This window comes from Equus asinus, chromosome 11 (genome assembly GCF_041296235.1).
Source record: "Equus asinus isolate D_3611 breed Donkey chromosome 11, EquAss-T2T_v2, whole genome shotgun sequence".
Taxonomy (NCBI): domain Eukaryota; kingdom Metazoa; phylum Chordata; class Mammalia; order Perissodactyla; family Equidae; genus Equus; species Equus asinus.
In genome coordinates, this window is record NC_091800.1 from 23,845,536 (window position 1) to 23,865,043 (window position 19,508).

General features: G+C 35.5%; 1 protein-coding gene across 2 annotated transcripts in view; it reads left to right on the forward strand.

The window, feature by feature from the left end:
- Window positions 1-19,508, forward strand: part of INTS6 (integrator complex subunit 6) — an 83,457-nt gene that overhangs the window by 43,414 nt on the left and 20,535 nt on the right. For both annotated transcript variants that reach the window (XM_044777215.2, XM_014851404.3), the window contains 2 exons: window positions 12,068-12,251; window positions 18,342-18,467. In XM_044777215.2, the coding sequence (XP_044633150.1) occupies window positions 12,068-12,251; window positions 18,342-18,467 (310 nt within the window). The remainder of the gene's footprint in view (window positions 1-12,067; window positions 12,252-18,341; window positions 18,468-19,508) is intronic.

Consider the following 19,508-nt stretch of genomic DNA (forward strand, 5'->3'; position numbering starts at 1 on the left):
TGTTTGTGTGTGTGTGTATCTTCCTGTTATATATTTTATAGATGAGGAAACTAATGCACAAAAGTGGTGATTTAAGTAATTAGATATAGGAACCCAGAAAGCAGCAATCTGAAATTATATACTGTAAGGTCCAGCAGAAAAACACATTTTAGTAGGATGACAGTATATGGCACAGTGTAAACCTTAGGTGGGAATCCAGTTATGTAACAAAGATGTAGCAAAGTGGGAGAATGTGGGTTTAGTTTATTTTATTTCTTTTTAAAGATTGGCATCTGAGCTAACACCTATTGCCAATCTTCTTTTTTTTCTGCTTTTTCTCCCCAAATCCCCCAAGTACATAGTTGTATATTTTAGCTGTGGGTCCTTCTAGTTGTGGTATGTGGGACGCCACCTCAACGTGGGCTAATGAGCAGTGCCATGTCCACGCCCAGGATCCAAACTTGTGAAACTGGGCTGCCGAAGCCGAGCTTGCAAATTTAACCACTTGGCCACAGGACCGGCCCCCGCGAATGTGGTTTTAAATCTCGGTTTTTCTAGAACCTGCAGTAACTTGGACAAATATATCAGTCTCTTTGCATCAAGGTTTCCTTATCCTCCTCCCACCCCCAAATGATAATTCTGTATTTCTTTGATGCTAAGAAATATTATCTATCCATTCCCTACCTACTTCAGCATTTCTTTTTTTTTTTAAATTTTTTCTTAATTTTAACTTTAATTTTTTTCCTTCTTCTCCCCAAAGCTCCCCAGTATGTAGTTGTACATTTTAGTTGTGGGTCCCTCCAGTTGCGGCATGCAGGACACTGCCTCGGCGTGGCCCGATTAGCGGTGCCAGGTCAGCGCCCAGGATCTGAACTGGTGAAACCCGGACCGCCAAAGCAGAGCATGCAAACTCAACCACTCTGCCACAGGGCCATCCCCTCCTTCAGCATTTCTGAAATTAGGAGAAGTTTCTTAGCTTTCAGCTGCGAAGTTACCTTTGATGGACTTTTATCTGGTACTGCCTGTGTGGGTGCATATTTAGGCATGGGCATGGGTCATTTAGCTCTCACTTGGGCTGAATGATTTGCTTTGCTAGCACTTCATGTTAGATGAAATTTTCGTATTTTATTTAAAAGAGTTGAAATGTTTCAGTTTAAGTAACATGAACATTTGGCTAATAATTAGTTTACAGGAGAGCTAGTAATAAAAGCAAGACTTCTTATTCTCATTTTTCTTTCCACGGAAGCTTTTAATTGCTTGCATATGTGATTTGTTGTGTTGGTTACTCATATATGTCCAATTTTTAAAAACTTTTAGGGGCCAGCCCTGCGGCTGAGTGGTTAAGTTTGCACATTCTGCCTCGGTGGCCCAGGGTTTCGCCAGTTCGGATTCTGGGTGCAGACATGGCACCGCTCATGAGGTCATGTTGAGGCAGCATCCCACATAGCACCACCAGAGCCACTCACAACTAGAATATACAACTATGTACTGGGGAGCTTTGGGGAGAAGGCAAAAAAAAAAAGAAAAGATTGACAACAGATGTTAGCCCAGGTGCCAATCTTAAAAAAAAAAAAACCTTTTACTGTGGAACTTTCAAACATGCACAAAAGTAGGGAAAATAAAATAATAAACCTCAAGAGCCCTTACCCAGCTTCAATAATGATCCACATTTTGCTGGTCTTGTTTAATCTGTTCTGCCCCTACCCCGATACATGCTTTTTGGGGAATATTTTATAGTAAATTCCAGACACTGTATCATGTCCTCTATAAATACTTCCATATGCATCTTTAACATATAAAGACATCTAAATATATATATCTACATCAGCAATGTTTTATAGCCTAACAAAATTTTAACTTATTTTAATAAATTTTACTAAATTTAAATATTATCAATTTTAACTAAATTTATCTTTATAGCTTAATGACAATTTTAAGAGGTCCAATAAATAATATAATATCCAATCTATAGCTCAGTTTTCCCACTTGTCTCAGAAATGTCAACATTTTGTTTGAATCAGAATCCAAACATGGTTCACGTATTATATCTGATTGTTATATGTTTTTAACCAGAAGTCTTGTAGAGGTTTAACATAAATTTGGATTCATAATTTTTCCTTAAAATTTTTTTTTAAAGATTTAAATTTTTTTCCTTTTCCTCCCCAAAGACCCCTGGTACATAGTTGTATATATTTTTTTTAGTTTTGGGTCCTTCTAGTTGTGGCATGTGGGATGCCGCCTCAGCACTGCTTGATGAGCGGTGCCATGTCCATGCCCAGGATCCAAACCGGTGAAACCCTGGGCTGCTAAAGCAGAGCACGCTAACTTAACTGCTCAGCCATGGGGCCGGCCCCCCTTAAAAATTTTTTAAGGAAATTATTACCTTATGGTGAGTTAGTATTGAGACAGAAAAAATATGATACATATAATAAATCAGCTCACATACAACAGGCAGTTGCAAATAGAGGCAGTTGAAATTGCCAAATTTCTGAGATGAGAGGTAAAACTTTGAAAGCTATGAGATGGTATTATGACTGTTTTACTGATTATGAAGATTACTGAGGAATCAAACATCTGTCCAAAGCCAACTTTTTAAAGAGAAGCACTATATCACCAAGTAATTTATGATTGACATAAAGAGAATACATACAAAAATATTCTAAGACTAATACTAGTAGACTTTGATATACCTTGAAATTACACTATTCAAACTAAAGGTGCTCAAGAGGTCAAGATCATAAGCACAGGCTGTAAAATATGACTCTGATGTTCTGCTTAACTTCTAATGGCCGAAAGGGATTCAGAAGAACTTCTAGACCCAGCGTGGAGACTTAGACTCAAACTCTGTGGTACTCAAACTCTATGAAGCTCTGTGATATGGAAGAAGAAAGGGATATGCACTTGTGTGGATAATTATGTGCTATTGTTGGAAAAGTTTTTATGTATGTTTAATGTTAAATTTTGGGGAAGTGAACAAATGTATTAAATCGATGATACATTTTAGAGTCTGAGTTATAGGTAATTGGTATGTTGGAGGATTAAATGAGATGATTCAAGCAGGATATCTAATTGAAACCTTGTTACAGAGTTCTGTCAGTGATGGAATTGCCAGTCTGTTAATTTGCTGTGTGATTTTGGGTAATATTTGGTGTGAACAAGAGTTCTTTAAGTCTTTTTATCTCCCTACTTCTTTGAATTAGGGAAATATTATTGTTATTTTTAGGAGGCACAGTCTGTTTCCAGAAGTTAGGGACTTTTATAATTTACTGTTGAAAGTTTGTTGATAAGTTTTTTTGCTTGAAGCATTTAGTGCTTTCAGTTACCTACAAAATAATGGCCCACAAAATGATTCACAGAGCTTTCACTGTATTATTATGTTTTAAGTTTCTTTATCAAGGTGCTTTAACTTAACCTTCTGATCTGTTTATAATTTATTCCAGTTTAAATGTTTTATGTTAGATGCTGAATAATTTGAAATATTATTTAATGGTTATGTGTAGTTATACATTGGAATTGATAACACTATTGTACATCTTTTGAGAAAAATACTCTTTTCTGCTGTGTGTGTATGTATTTGGAACTGAGTTTTATAGTTTTTAAAAAAAATTACGGCTCATATATTACAGTACCGTGTTATTATTTTGAACATGTTCAAATGTTTGAACATGAATCATCACTATAATAGAGGTAGAGAAAGCATCAGGGCATTAGGACATATCATATTCTATATTTTTTTTCCTCTGTAATTGTCTTTGGTACCAGTCCCTTGCTTTTTGCTTTCATTAATCTGTTTCTTCCTTTCATTCCTATTCTTTTTGCTATCAATCACCTTAGTACTTTCCTTAAACTATTACAGTAGCTCCTTAACTTGTCTTGGTTCCCTTCAATCTGTCATACTATGGCAATAATTATTCTAAAGCACACTACTCAAGTGTATTATTCTACAGTTCAAAATGTTTCATTGCTTTCCATTGTCTACTAGATTCTCAATATCCTTCACTAAGTTGTATACCCTTCACTAAGTTGCCAGTTACCTTATTTATTCATCTATCCATTTATTCATTAAGCCATATTTACTGTGTCTCTTCTATGAACCAGACACTGAGCTAGGCTCTGAGGATCAAATGGTGAGTGAAAACAAGCAGGTGCTCTGCCCCCATGGGTCTAGATGAAAAGACAAACATTAGTAACAATATCACATAGATAAAAGTGGAATTGCAATTATTATATATCACGCAAAAAGGAGGAATATATGCTATGAGAGCCTACAATAAGGGTGCAATGTTGTCATGGAAAGCTAAGATCTGAAGAGATGAGTAGGATTTATTACACAACAAGTGGGAAGGATGGTCATACTGGGCAGAGGGACTGTACGAAGGCTCTTTCCCTAAGGGAGTATGTTTTAAGAACAAGGGACTGGAAGAAGGCTTATGTGACTTGGAGCATAAAAGAAGAGGTATCATTGTACAAAATGGAAAAGAAGGTTGGGTTTGACCACACAAGGGGCTTTGAGGCCATCCTAAGTAATGTTGTTATTTACATAAAAGCAATAGGAAGCCGTCCAAGAGTTTTATTTGGAAGTCAGGGGCAGGGGAGGGGAAGATAAGTGGATGTTGGAAGATCAGTTAGGCATTGTTGCATTAGTCCTGACAAGAGCTTGGCCGAGGAGATTCGTGATGGTAGAAGAGACAGAAAGAAGCAACAATATCAAGAGATATTTAGAAGGTTAAATTGACTAGATTTGCTGACATTATTGCATTTGGGGGTAGAAGGAGGAAGGAGATGGTTTCTTGCAAAACTGGATAGATTATAGTGCCATTCACTGAGCTAGGAAATGTTGAAAGAGTCCCATTTTGGGTGGAGAAAAATCATGAGTTCAGTTTCGAACATGTTGAGTTTGAGGTACTTTGAGCCATTCATGAGGGAATGTTAAGTAGGCAAAAGAATATTTGGTGCTCCGAAGAAAGATCTAGGCTGGATGTATAAAATTTTTAAATATTATCTGAGTATAAATAGTAATTGAAGCTCCGGGTAGGTGGGTTGAGGGTCTAGAGTATAAATTGGCCAGCGCTTAAGACTGATCCTTGATGATCTACAGCATTTAATGGCTAGGTTATTGGAGGTTGAATCTGGAGTGGAACACAGAAGAGCAGCCAGAGAAGAGGAAGAAAAACATGAGAATATTTCAGTGTGAAAGCCAAAGGAAGAGTGTCTAGAAGAGTGGTAAATAGTTTTGAATGCTGCTGGGAAGCCAAATCTGAAAAATCTCCACTAGATTTAATGACTCCTTTAGTTATCTATTTCTGTGTAACAAATCATCCTAAATCTTAGTGGCTTAAAACAGCAACAGTTTATTATTTCTTAAGATTCTGTAGGTTGGCTTCCTTCAACTAGGGGCTTAGCTGGAGCTGGAACATCCAAGATGGCCACATTTATATGTCTGGGGCTTTGATGCACTGTTGCCTGGGCATCTTGCTTCTTGTCCCTGTGGCTTCTGTCTCTCCATGTGATCTCTTATCAATCAGTAGTCTAGTTCAAGCTTCTTCACACGGCAGCCGGCTCCCAAGGGGGTAACAACGAAGCTGTGAGGCCTGTTAAGGCTTAGGCCTGGAACACTTTCACCACACTCATCTATCACAAGGACCAAAAGAAGATCATTAATGACTTAGAGTGGGAGTTGTTTTAGTAGAGTGAAAAGACTAGGAAATGACTAGCAGATGAAGAAAAATTCCTTATCATTTCTCTATATTTTCTCTAAGCTTGATCCTTTGGATTAGGCTACTAATTTCCTGAATGCTTCCTATTATGTTCCTTGCATGCTGCCTTTCCCTGAATGTTATTCCTCTGTCTCCCACAGATTAAAACCTTACCCATTCTTAAAATCTTCAATTTCTCTCCTTCTCTGTACCTTACTCTCTAGTAGTTTTGAATTTTAATTTAGTTTTTTATCCCAGTATTTTTTATTTCTTACCTCCTAGGTTTTTGATCATAGTCTTTACTCTGTATATGCCTTCTAATCTGCAAACGGTTCTAGATTCTCAGTAAACTTCGTTCTTCAAACTTACTCAGATGCTACATCCTCTGTGAGTCTTCCCTGGTTCATCCCCCAGATGACCACTTATTCCTCTGTACATCATGCATACTTTTACTATTGTACATGTCATAACATATTACAGTTATTTATTTACATGTTCTCGAAGGTAGGAAATTACAATGTCTAATGTGTTGCCTTTCATTAAATAATTTCTTGAGTTATGGCTTGATTTTTTGATCCCCATTCTTATTTTTTTAAAAAGGCCTCACATGATAACAATTAAAAATTGCCTATTAATAATGACCTAATTACTTCTTTGATACTGTGCCAAGTTCATTGGTACTAGGCCAATGCATTAAACTATAAAGAAAAGTCATGGTTTGGTTTGCGAGGTAAGAAAATTTGGCAAGAAATAATACATGGTCATGTTCTTTGTATCTCTGAATAAGCCAAGAATTTATGAGGTTATATTGTGTGGGCCTCAGTGGAAGTATGTCCATATGTAACTTCTCATAAGTATTAAACACTGATCTAGATGGGGTAGTTGTTATGGCTCAACATATGGAATCGTTTCTCCATCCCTGCTCTAGGTGTCAGGCAGGTTTTTCAGCTTATGTCTTTGTATCCTCATGTATGGACACATACAAGAGTCATAGGATTAGCTAGTTACGTTAGGAGAGGATAACGCTCGCAGCTCTTGGAAATAAGACTGTAGCTTGGTTCTCTGACCTACAGACATTACCATGGAAGCTGTGTTTGTGTGTTTGTATCCACATCTTTATGTGTGGTGGTGGGAGGGGAGCACAAATCTTGTTGGCAGGACACTAAGAGGTGGTTGTCTCTGATTGCACCCCTCACGCTGCCCCTCTTACTCTTGTACTGTTCTTAGGCTGTCGGAATGAGAGGGACCTCCTTTATTCTTTCCTTTGACAAGTACTATGGGGGAACACAGAAAAGAGTCAAATCCCTCTCCTTGCACTCTCTCCAACTGGTAAGATAGGCAGCCAAGTAAATAGGTCATTAAAACAAGGTGGGAAGGTGCCAGCCCTACGGCCAAGTGGTTAAGTTCGTGCGCTTTGCTTCGACAGCCCAGGGTTTCACTGGTTCAGATCCTGGGTGCAGACCTAGCACCACTTATCAGGCCATGCTGAGGCGGCATCCCACATAACACAATTAGAAGGACCTACAACTACGTGCTGGGGGGCTTTAAGGAGGAGAAGAGAAGAAAAAAAAAAAAGATTGGCAACAGATGTTAGCTCAGGTACCAATCTTTAAAAAAAAACAAACAACTTAAGGTGGGAAGTACAATTATTAAAGGATGTATAATTTGAATTACTTCAGTAATAGAACCAGTTGGTAGAATATCCAAGTGCAAGGGGAAACCTCCTAAGTGTTGGTACAAATCGTTCAACCTTGACTCTCATAGTAGGCTCTGGTGTGATCATCATCCAGGAGCCAGTTAGATTGTATGCCAGGAGAAATCTGTTTGGTTCCTGTATTAAAGATGTTTTAAAAATAAATTTATCTTCTTTCACTGTTTGCTGACTTTTATTTATTTTTACATTCTACAAATTATGAGAATCCTGGTCATCTGAGATTTTACAATAGTTTCTCTTAACATGAGCTAGCTAAAACATTATCTCAGATCTTCTTTATTTGACTTGGTATATTCCTTACTAGATCCTGAAATAATGCCATGCTTATGGTAGGTGTTCAGTGAATAAGTAAATAATTAAAATTTGAGCTTTAGTTCAGTGTTAGCTGAGTCCCAAATCAGGTTTAAGTGTAAGTGGTAAAATAATAAATCTTTTAGAAGAAAGCGTAGAACATTTTCATGATCTTTGAGGACACAAAAAGTACTAACCATGAAAGGAAAAAATATATTAAGATAACAAATTCTATTTATTAAAATATACCACTAAAACAGTGAAAGAGATCACAAAGTGGGAGAAGATATTCGTAATACCTACATCCAATAAAGGACTCATCTGGAATATATTAATAATCCTTCAGATCAATAAGAAAAAGACTAGGAACTCAATTTTTTAAAAAGCAAGCAGAAGACTAACAGGCACTTCACAAAAGAGCACAGCAAAAATGGCCAAGAAATGTGTGAAAGGTATTCAGCTTCCGTAGATGTCAGGGAAATTAAAACCCCACCGAGACACCACTACACACACAACAAAATGGCTAAAATGAAAAAGACAGCCAATACTAAGTGTTGCTGAAGGAGATATGGAGCAGCTGGTATTCTCATGCACTGCTGGTTGGAGTATAAATTGGTCCAACCACTTGGGAAAACTGGCAGTACCCGATAAAAGTAAATATATTCATACTTTATAACCCAACAATTCTGCTAGTAGGTGTGAACCCAACAGCAATGCATAAATATGTTTCCCGTAAAGACATGTACTATAATTTTATAGTTGTGCATATTCATTATATGCCCAAACTAGAAACAACCCAAATGCCTGTCAAGAAAAAATTGGATAAATAAATTATAGTATATTCTCTCACTCTCTCACACACACATGCTATATGGCAATGGGAATTAAGGATCTACACTTAAATATGCAACAGTATGGATGAATCTCACCCCCATAATATTGAATGAAACAAACCATAGACCAGAGAGACCATACTCTATAATTCCACTTATATCAAGTTCAAAATCAGGCAAAACTAAGCAATTAGAGAGGAGGTAGTGGCTGGAGGGGACATAAATTTAAAAGATTCTGTTTCTTGATATAAGTGTTAGTTACACAAGGGCATTCAATTTGTGAAAATTCATCAGTGTATGCATGCACGAATGTATGTATGTTATGCTATCCAAAAAATATTGCTTTGAGATCTATCCATGTTGGATCTTAGAGATCTAGTTTATTAATTTCAACTCTGGTTTATGAGCAGATCAGTTTATTTATTGATTCCCTTATTGGACTTCTAGGTGGTTTCCAATTTTCCTCTGTTTTAAATAATGTTGTAGACAGTATTCTTTTTATGTGATTTCTTGTGAAACTATGTGAGAGTTTCTCTAAGATGTATAACTAGAGGTGGTGTTGCTGGTCCTAGGGTATACTCTTCTTCGGCTCAACAGATATTATCAAATTGTTCTCCACAATGGTTGTATGTAGGAATGATGGAGGGTTCCCATTGCTTTATATAGTTGTCATCACTTGATATTGTCAAACTTTTAAATGTTGCTAATGTGATGGGTGTGAAATGGTATTTCACTGATATTTTAATTTGTATTGTTTGATTATTAGTATATTTGAGCATCTTTCCACATACTTGTAGGCCTTATGGATTTCCTGGGTTTTTTTTTTTTAACCTGTTTTTTACTTTTGGGAATTATCTGTTCATATTTATTGCACATTTTAATGGTTAATTTTATATTTTTCTTGATTTCTGTGCACTTTGCCTTGATTCTCAAAGTCCATATATTCAGAAAGACCTCACTTTGTGATTTTAAGATGTTGCTAGAATTTCGGTTGTAGACTTCAGAGTAATTCAATTCTCTTAAGGATCTTTTTCCTTCAGACTTTTTGCCTTTTGCCTGCCTTGCTCCTTCCTATTTTACTAGTACATTTCAGCTATAGGGGATTTTCCCCCTCCTCTTTGGTGATGAGAGTGGGTGGTAGTGATATGGGAAAGTGGAAATAATCAGAAATAGAAAAGTGAATAAAAATTTGACAAGTTTATAAAACTGATATAGCTATGTGTAAAATATGCTTGTGACCCTTCTTGGTTTTTTTGTTTGTTTTACTTGAAATACATTCTAAATCTAGCAGTTTACAGCCGAAGGCCAATTATTTCATTATGTATTGTCTCCCTTGTAGATGCTCATCATTATCTGACTAGTTTTGTGTGTGTATGTGATTATTATCTCATTAGTTTTGTGGTGTGTGTGTGTATGTGATTATTATCTGATTAGTTGTGTGTGTATGTGTGTATATGTACATAGTTTGGGGTCTATTATTGTCCTGTCCACCACTTATATATTATTATATATATATTATTGGGGTCTGTGCAGTACTGTCATCTACTAGATTCTTGAGACAGTTCCACGTATCCATTACTTCCCAGAGCAACTGCATTAACAGTTGAAACCCTCTTCTGCCAGTGTCACTGATGCTTTGATGGTTCTATGATCTTGGAGAGAAAATGACCAAGCACTTGGTAGTTGTGCTTCCCAAGTACAAAGTGGTTGGTTTGGAGTAACAGGAGATGATGGAAACAGTGTTTTCTTATTTTCTGACAGGGTGTGGTAATAGCAGCAAGGGCTTGGAGTTCCTGAGCGGTTTTGCAGTGTCACAGAGCCTTTGCAGTTAGAAAACCTTCCTCAGAGAACATCCTGGCCCAGATTTCTTCAGCATTCCTTCCTTATTGCAACTCTGACTTCTGCCTTAAGTAGGATTAGTGCCAGAGGAAGAGCTCAGGACTCCTGGCTGTGGCCATAAAACCTTGGCTGATCTTGATAAAGTCTTGCAGCACATTCTCTTGGCATGAATCTTTTGGAGAGAGGTGCCAGTTTAGAAGAGCTTCAGTACGAACTCTTAGAATAGAGTCTGATTTTTTTTTTTAATGGTTTGGTATAAGTCAATGAAGAAGCTTGAGTCTTAAGTCAGTATAGAATGACTTCAATCCCTAGATTTATCAAGCTCGGAAATCTTTGAGGTGAGAAATAGAAAGACTGTAAGCAATACAATCATGTCTTGCTTTATGACTAAAGTAGTATAAACTCTAGCAATTAATTTGGAAGTGATAATTTTAAAGTGTGTTTTATATTTTAAAGAAAACTCCAATATTTATATAAATAAGTCCCTGAGTATGCTGATCCTGGGCTTTATTTTTAGTTTTTAAAATTTTATAAGTGATACGATTTTTGTGTTTCTGAGTACCATGTCATTATTACACTTAAAATATTAATAATTCCAGGAAGATATATGTCAAATTTTTTCCCATTGTCTCAAAAATCTTTGCTTTTGATTGTTTTGTCTCTTATTCTATAACAGTTCCAGCAACCCTCCCCACGCTTTGCTTTTTCATGCCATTGATTTATTGGAGAAACTAGGTCATCTGTCCTGTGGAATGTCCCACATTCTGAATTTGACTGATTGCTCCCTTGTGGTGGTGTTTAACTTGATCCTGTATCCCCAGTAGGCCCTGTAAAATGGTAGTTAGAACTAAAGGCTTGATTAGATTCATATTCAGTCTTTCCTTCTCTTTCTCTTTTTCTTTCCTTTCAATGTTGTGTACTTCTGTTACATCACATCATAAGATGCATACTGTCTGGTCGTCCCCATTTAGTTATGCTGAGCTTGATGTGTGGACTCTGTTAGTACTCTGTTACTCTGTTGGTACAGAGGTGCCCCTTAGAAACATCACTTTAAAGCTTTTTAAGATTCTTAAAAATCTCAGTTTCTGATTTAGCAGCTTTGATGGGGATGGGGAGAGACATCTATTAAGAAACACTTGAAAAAACTCCCAAACCCTCTACCTTTACTCATATGTGGTAAGAATCATTACCTTTGATATATTTAATGTGTAATTAGAATGACAAAATTACTTTTATGCAAACACTTTGGGAATGTATGTTTTGTATAAAATGAAGCATTTTTGAAATTATTAACTGTGGAGGTATTTGAGGCTGCTGTGGTATAATAGAAGGACTGACTTGGATCCAGGAGGCTAAATCATTTATTCTCTGAGACCCATTCTTTTAAATCTAGAAAATGGGAATAATAAGGTATCTATCATAGGGTTGTTTTAATGATTAAATGAAATTTATTTGGAAGCAGTTTAGCACCTGATGGTTACTTGAATTGAAATCTGAAAAGCATTACAGTAATAGATTTTTATCAATTGAGGTCTTCAGAGTAAAGGTTAAGAAAACTCAAGTAACAATATCTCATGTGCTATTTTAGTTATATCTGTATAAGCTTTTGTTTTTGAGCTTATTTTTTAAGTCATAGGAGACTCATGATTAATGTGTCCTTTTGGGAAAAATAGCATGTGGAAATCTTATTGTTTTTTTCCTCCCCTTACTTTCAGCTCCATTTACCTCTTAATTCTCCTTTGCCTGGAAGTGAATTGACCAAGGAACCTTTTCGCTGGGATCAGAGACTCTTTGCATTAGTGTTGCGGTTGCCTGGCACCATGTCAGTAGAATCAGAACAATTGACAGGTGTGCCTTTAGATGACTCTGCAATCACACCAATGTGTGAAGTGACAGGCGGTAAGTTTTTTGCTGGCAGTAATTCAGTGACTTAAAGTAGAGTTTTCTGATGTTTTAAAATGTACATTTCAAAATCTTCCTGTTTATTTTTGTTTAACAAGTTAATACTAGGAATTAGTAGACATATGGTTTTAAAACTACATTGATGAAGATCTATGATCTGATTTAAATAGGATATGAATACCATTGGATCTGATAATGAATGGTAATTTTTTTCTACCCATATAGAAAATGCTGGTATTTGGAGTTAAGTTTTTTTTATCCACAAAGACTGCCAATGATTTACAAATGCTGTAGAATTATTTTCTGTGAAAAATGTTTTGCGAATCATCTCATTATCCATGTAATGATTAATGTCTGGTTAAGTGCAGTTTTCCCCAGAGGCAAAGAGGAATCTAAATTAGAGGTGAGAGGAAACAGGTAGTGCAGTCTTAGCCAGCTAGTCCAGCTAGTCTAGCCATGCTAAGTGAATGACACTCTTGAAACAAAATGTGTAATAGACTCAGCACTTCTATAATGTGGAATTGGTTAATAGGTAGGTTAAATTCATATGCAAATGTGTTGAGTGCCTACTGTGTACCAAGCACTGTTCCATGCTTCAGGATGTCAGTAGTGAATATGACAGACACGGTATTCTTGCTTTCATGAAACATTTTAGTTCTCACCTCAGGAATTTGATACTAAAATGTCCAAGTCTTACATATCACTTTTTCACCTATGTCAGGGGTCTGTGACATAGTCTCCAAACATAGTCGGTGCTTTATTGAGATTCCATCATAGCCAGCTACATAAGTTAAAGGAAAACATAAAATCTAATTAATATTTTAGGTGCCTTTATTCTAAAATTCTGTGGGTTTTAGAAATCTGCAAAATTCACAAACGAAAAGGGTATCCTACACAAGTATGTGAAGGGGATAACTTAGGAAGTGGTTAGTCACACTATTAAATGTTTCTATTTTATAGAAGTACTTTTTGGTTAACTCTTGTAATACCTTCACAATTTGATTTATAATAGGAAAAAGGTATAGGAATATATTTTTTTAAGGGAAAACTTATCTAAATTTGAAAACTCACTGCTAACAATTCCCTCTGCATGGATATATTTTTCAGTGATAGTCATAATTGTTTCTATAGGTAGAAGCACATTTGTATTCAGGGAATTTTAGTGTTCAGCCTTGAACTGGCCCACTTGCAAAAATCCTGATTTTTTGGGGTTTTTTTCCTTAACTCTAGGATTTTTATTTAACAAATTGATGAAGGGCTCTGAGGCTATAATTTAAACGTTCTCCCATTGGAAATTCCTTCTATACTTTACTTACTTCGAACTTAGAGTTATGATAAAGTTATAGGACTGTATGTACTATAACTTTTGTCTTCTAGGATCAAAAATATTCCGAGTGTGAAATGAAGTGAGTAGTATAATCACAGAGGGTCTAAAAAGAACCTGAGACATCATGTAGTAGTTAATATCCTTGCCTTTGGGCAGTAATGTACTAAAGTTATTTTGTTTATTCTTTGAAAGGAACATCTCCAGAGGAGAAGTTTCTGAAGTCTCCCTTGGTAATATCTTCCAATGACCCACAAACCTTAGTTGGTCAAGAAATTAGGAAGCTTTCCGCAAATATACATCCCGAATCTCCCCTGATGTAGTGGTTTATTTGTCTCTGTTCGTGCTCTTGCTAGCAGTAATGGGAAGCTGCTCAAATGCCACTCATCTTTTCATATCTCTGAACAATGTTTTTTTTTTTAATTTTAAAAGAATTCACTAAAGAAAGTTCTGAGGATAAAACACTAGAAAAGTAGAAAGAACAGAAAAGCTAATATCCACTGGTATTGCACTATCCAAATATGTAATTCCTGCTAATAAATTCCCTTGCACTTTTTTAACTTGATAAGAGTAGTGTGTGTACATTTATTTTCCTCATTATAGAATAATGCATGTTCACTAGGTAAGAATTGGAAAGAAATTTGCCTGTGTTGCCAAAATAATTGATTAATATTTTGTTATTTTTTGTGTATGTTTTTTAAAAAATTGCAGAATTGTCATTGTAAGCATTTTTCTTTTATTGTCAGGTAATTAATGAATACCCACTCTATGCCAGATAACTGTTCTTGATGCTGAGACTATAGCAGGAACAATAGACAGAAAGCTTACATTTTTGGACTGTGACAAAAGTCAGTTAAAATGAATACATAATATTTTAGGGAGTGCTACTTACTAGGAAGAAAAAACTAGGGTAAAGGTGTAGAGAGTAACTTGAGGTAGAGAATGAATATTCTTGAGAAGTCTTCTGAGCAGGTGACTTTTGTTTTGTTAACCTAAAGGATACACTTACCCCAGTTTGAATCAGTTTAAAATGTTGTTTATCCTTGGAGATACTCGTTGTCTAAAGAAGTAAATAAAACAACCATTATTCTTTTATAAATTGCATTTGCATATCTCTAACCTTGAAGTTTAAGCCACTTGTTTGAATAGGGGTTGAATCAGCCCTGGTTGTATCTTAAAAATATTAATCCCTCTAAAATTATTGTTACAGCATGTTCATCGACCCTCTTTTTTTTCCATTTTTTAATTAAGGTATAGTTGACATACAACATTGTATTGGTTTCAGGTGTACAACATAATTATCCAATATTTGTATATATTACGAAAGGATCACCAGAATAAGTCTAGTTAAGGTTTGAGCAGAGATCTGAATAATGAAGTAAACCATATGAAGATTTAGGCAGAGGAAATATTAAGGGAAGTAACATGCTCTATATTTTTGGGAGCAGCAGGAAGGCTGCTGTGGCTGGAGCTTACATAGGGAGGAGTAGAAAGTTAACAGGTGAGTTTAGAAAGGTAGGCAATAGCCTTTTAGGCCATAATAAATATTTTTCATTTTCCAAGTGTGATGAGAAGCCATTGGAGGACTTTTGTTTTTTTTAAAGATTTTATTTTTCCTTTTTCTCCCAAAGCCCCCTGGTATATAGTTGTGTATTTTTTTTAGTTGTGGATCCTTCTAGTTGTGGCATGTGGGATGCCGCCACGGCATGGCTTGATGAGTGGTACCATGTCCGCACCCAGGATTTGAACTGGCGAAACCCTGGGCCCCCGAAGCAGAGCTCATGAACTTAACCACTCGGCCACAGGGCCAGCCCCTGGAGGACTTTTTTATGGGAGGTGACATCTGGTTTCTATTTCTGAAAGGTAACTTCAGCTGCTAGATGAGAATATACAGTAACGTAGTAAGAATGGAAGCAGGTAGACTAGTAGGAGATAATAGTACTTTGGTCTAAAGTGTTAGGTTTAGAGGTGGTAAGAGGTGGTCTGATGCAAAGGAGAACAAAGGATGAGGACAATGAGGGAAGAAAGAATCAAGGATGATTCCTAGATGATTCAGTTAGCTGATGACTGGAGGGTGAATGGCTATCCACGGACCTAGATGAGTACACTGGGGAAAAGCAGGTTTAGGGGAGGTGCAGGCATGATATCAGATCAAAAAATGCCCAGCAGACGTGTTTTTTGGTGGGAGTATTGAGGATAAAAAGCATTTTATAAAAATTAGGAGACTTTTCCAGATTAAATAAATTTCACTTTCTTAGCCTCTGTAAGGGTTGTTGTTCAATTTAGAAATGTTCTTTTTGTCTCTTTTGTTTTACTAAAATGCTAATCTAGTAGACTTCTGTGGGAGTTTTCTTTTTAACTTTACTGCCTTCAGACTCAGTATATTTAGTTTGATTTTTTTTTGTGGACTCTACATAACCATGAGTGAGACAGCTTCTTGACTTGAAGGTGTGTGCCTTTCTCACAAACATAATTAGTGATCCTAGAAACTTTGTGCTTCAATACAAAGTATCATACATTCCAAGGGCTGAGTTTTGACACAGAGAAGAAGAGAAACATCACATAGGATACAGGCTCATTTTGTAAAGATAGCAATATTTGCTATTTCCTCTTTAATTTCCAAAAGAATTAATAGATTTTATTTTCCAAGTGATTCAGGTTTATTCACTTTTTCTCTAATTTTCATAAAATATTTTTGTTAGTTATTTTATTTCATGCTAAGAACGTAACTCATTTACTTATCTTTTCCTGATCAATTAATTCATGGTGACACAGGTTAGGAGAGTACAGAGAATTGCTGTAATTTTACACTTAACATTTTGGGAATATGCTAAAGTCTTATGAAGTAAGATATTCAACCTTTGTATAGTCTTCGAAATACTTTGTATGTTAAGATGGTCAGCCTTTTTATGTATTGTTTTATGTATGTGTTTATCTTGGAAGTTTTTTTTTAAGATTAGCACCTGAGCTAACATCTATTGCCAGTCTTTTTCTTTTTTTCCTTTTCTTCTTATCTCCAAAGTCCCCCTCCCAGTACATAGTTATATATTCCAGCTGTAGGTCCTTCTGGTTGTGCTTTGTGGGATGCCGCTTCAGCCTGGCCTGATGAGTAGTGCCAGGTCCGCACCCAGGATCCAAACCAGTGAAATTCTGGGCTGCTGAAGCGGAGCACACAAACTTAACCACTCGGCCATAAGGCTGGCCCTGGAAAAAATATTTTTAATTTACCAATTCTTTCACATAACTTTGACTCCATATAGACATTCTGTTTTAAATATTGATTTCAAATTAACATCATGATTTCCAAGGAACAAAGCATACCCAGATTAAAGTTTCTAATACCCTGTAAGGGTTTGAATCTTGGCTGTACTACTTTATTAACTTGGATAAACTAAACAACCTCTACATGCTTTAGTTTTCTCATTTGTAAAATGAAGAAAATCCATATGGTTGTTGCTAGGATTAAATAAATTAATATGGTAAAGTGATTAGAATAGTGCCAGACATATAGACACTCAGTAATTGATCAGTGTTTTTCTGATTATGACTAACGTTATCATATACAGGTAATGCAGGTAAGTTGTTTGTTATGTATAGGATACTTATTTTTCTAAATAAAGCTGACTGAGGATTCGAATCACACTACTGCCTAATGTTCTCTTTTCCAAGTAACCTTTAGCAAATCATGTTAAGTATAAATCAATATGAGTAATGTGATATGTCACATATGATTATAGCCATGTGCAGAAATCATTGGTTAAATTTATAAAAGAGTAGGACTTTTCCGTATTGAGCTTATTGCAAATAACTTTGTAAGGTGTTGGATTAAAGATTGAATTTTAGTTGTCAAGGTTTTCAGCATTGGTCTAGATCAGCACACATAATAGAAATATGATGCAAGTTACATATGTGATTATAAATTTTATGGTAGTCACATTAAAAAGAAATGGTGAAATTAATTTCAATAATACCTTTTATTTAAATCAATATATGCGAAATATTTCAACATGAACTTAATATTTAAAAATTGAGATTTTATATTTTTTTCATATTAAGTCTACACAATCAGGTTTATATTTTATATTTACTGTACATCTCAATTTGGACTAGCCATATTTCAAGTTCTCAATAGCCATATGTGGCCATTGACTATAGTATGGGACAAAACAAGTCCAGATATATTTATTGAAAATCTCTGAGATCTTTTCACGTAATCACTTAATCACTAAAATCACATTTTAATACTTCTGAACTAAAAATCCTATAGGTTAAAATATACAAAATATACAAAAGGGAAATTCATTTAAGATAGGTAATTCCCAAGTATATAAGCTAAATGAAATTCAGAAAAGCACATGCTACTATCTGTATATTAAAGTGCAAATATTTAAAATATGCAATAACTGCCAGCAATTAAATAATTAAATGATTGAGAATCTATTAATATATAATATATATACTTTAAATCACCTGTAATATATATATAATACAATAAATATAATGTGGATCTTTTTCACTGTGGTTTGTTCAGACCAAGATTACTATTTTCTGTATACCTATAATTAGAAAAAAACTCTCACAAATGAAATTGTTGGTTGATTGAAAATAACTGTATTTGTTCATTCTTCCGTAAGATAATGAAATAAGTCAAAATTTACCATTGAACTTTGTTAATCAGTACTGTCAGAAACCCCATTATGGTTCTTTCTTGCTAAAGGTAGGAATTTCTGCAACTAACTAGTTCACTATTCCTTTTATCTCAGGCCGCTCATATTCTGTATGTTCTCCAAGAATGCTGAATCAGTGTCTGGAGTCCTTGGTGCAGAAAGTGCAAAGTGGGGTAGTGATAAACTTTGAAAAAGCAGGACCAGATCCTTCCCCTGTAGAAGGTATTATTGCACTTTTCTTATAGACATGCTAAACTTGCTTTATCAATTATTCAGCTAGAAATGAAAAATTACTCTAATTTGGCCTTAAGATTGACAAGGCCAAACAGTTAAGATGACAAAACGGCTCTTGGTAAAGAGGGAAGATTAAATAGGAAAGTCCAGGTAAACTGATAGTGGTTCAGTAGCGTCATTTTTTTATATTGATTGTTCATAGCCTGAAATTTTGTAAGAGCCAAAAACCGTTTTAAGCATTTACAGATTAGCAACCTCATATTTCCTTTCTAGTGTTTTAACATTGCCTGTCTCTAGTATATGTGCTTCTCCTATGTCCCTTAATTCACAAGGGTGTTCAACCCTAGGTGTTTATTTAATTCAAATAACTATATTTTTTCTAAGGATCAAACTGGTCAGCGCAAAATAGTTTGTGTGGTTCCAAAAATGAGGAACCAGTCTTTGCCATTAAGCTTGATTCTTTTAACTCTAGCTAAGCTCCATGTGGCTTTATTCTAAGTTCTGTGATCAGGGGCTATTTATATTAGCCATATGGTATAAGGAGTTAAACTAGAACCAATGGACAGCTTGTATCTGGGACCTTCTGCATTGTACAATGTAGCTTATAACAACAATTAGAAAGTCATAATGACACTTGGCAGAGGTGTTCCACTAGAGTGGGCAATTGGGAGGAGAGAAAGGTCATAGAGACAAAAAAAATGGGTACTCTCAGAGGGGATTACAGGGAAGGAGCAGAAGATGGTAAGATTATATAAATTGTATCACTGTGTCTGGTTTAAAAAAACAAACTTTTTATTGTAATTGAATGTTAGACATGGAATGTATTTTTAAATTATTTTTGTACTTGGCTTAGAGTTAGGCACTAAGTACATGTTTACTGAACTGTTGAAGAGAGTTGCTGTTTTGCTAGAATACTTTTGTATTAAAAGCAGATGCTTTGGATCTGGATTTGCATGTTAAGCTTTTTTTAATCATTAGGCTTTAGTTAAAATGATTTTAAAGAAATATTCATTTAGCAATACTTACCTC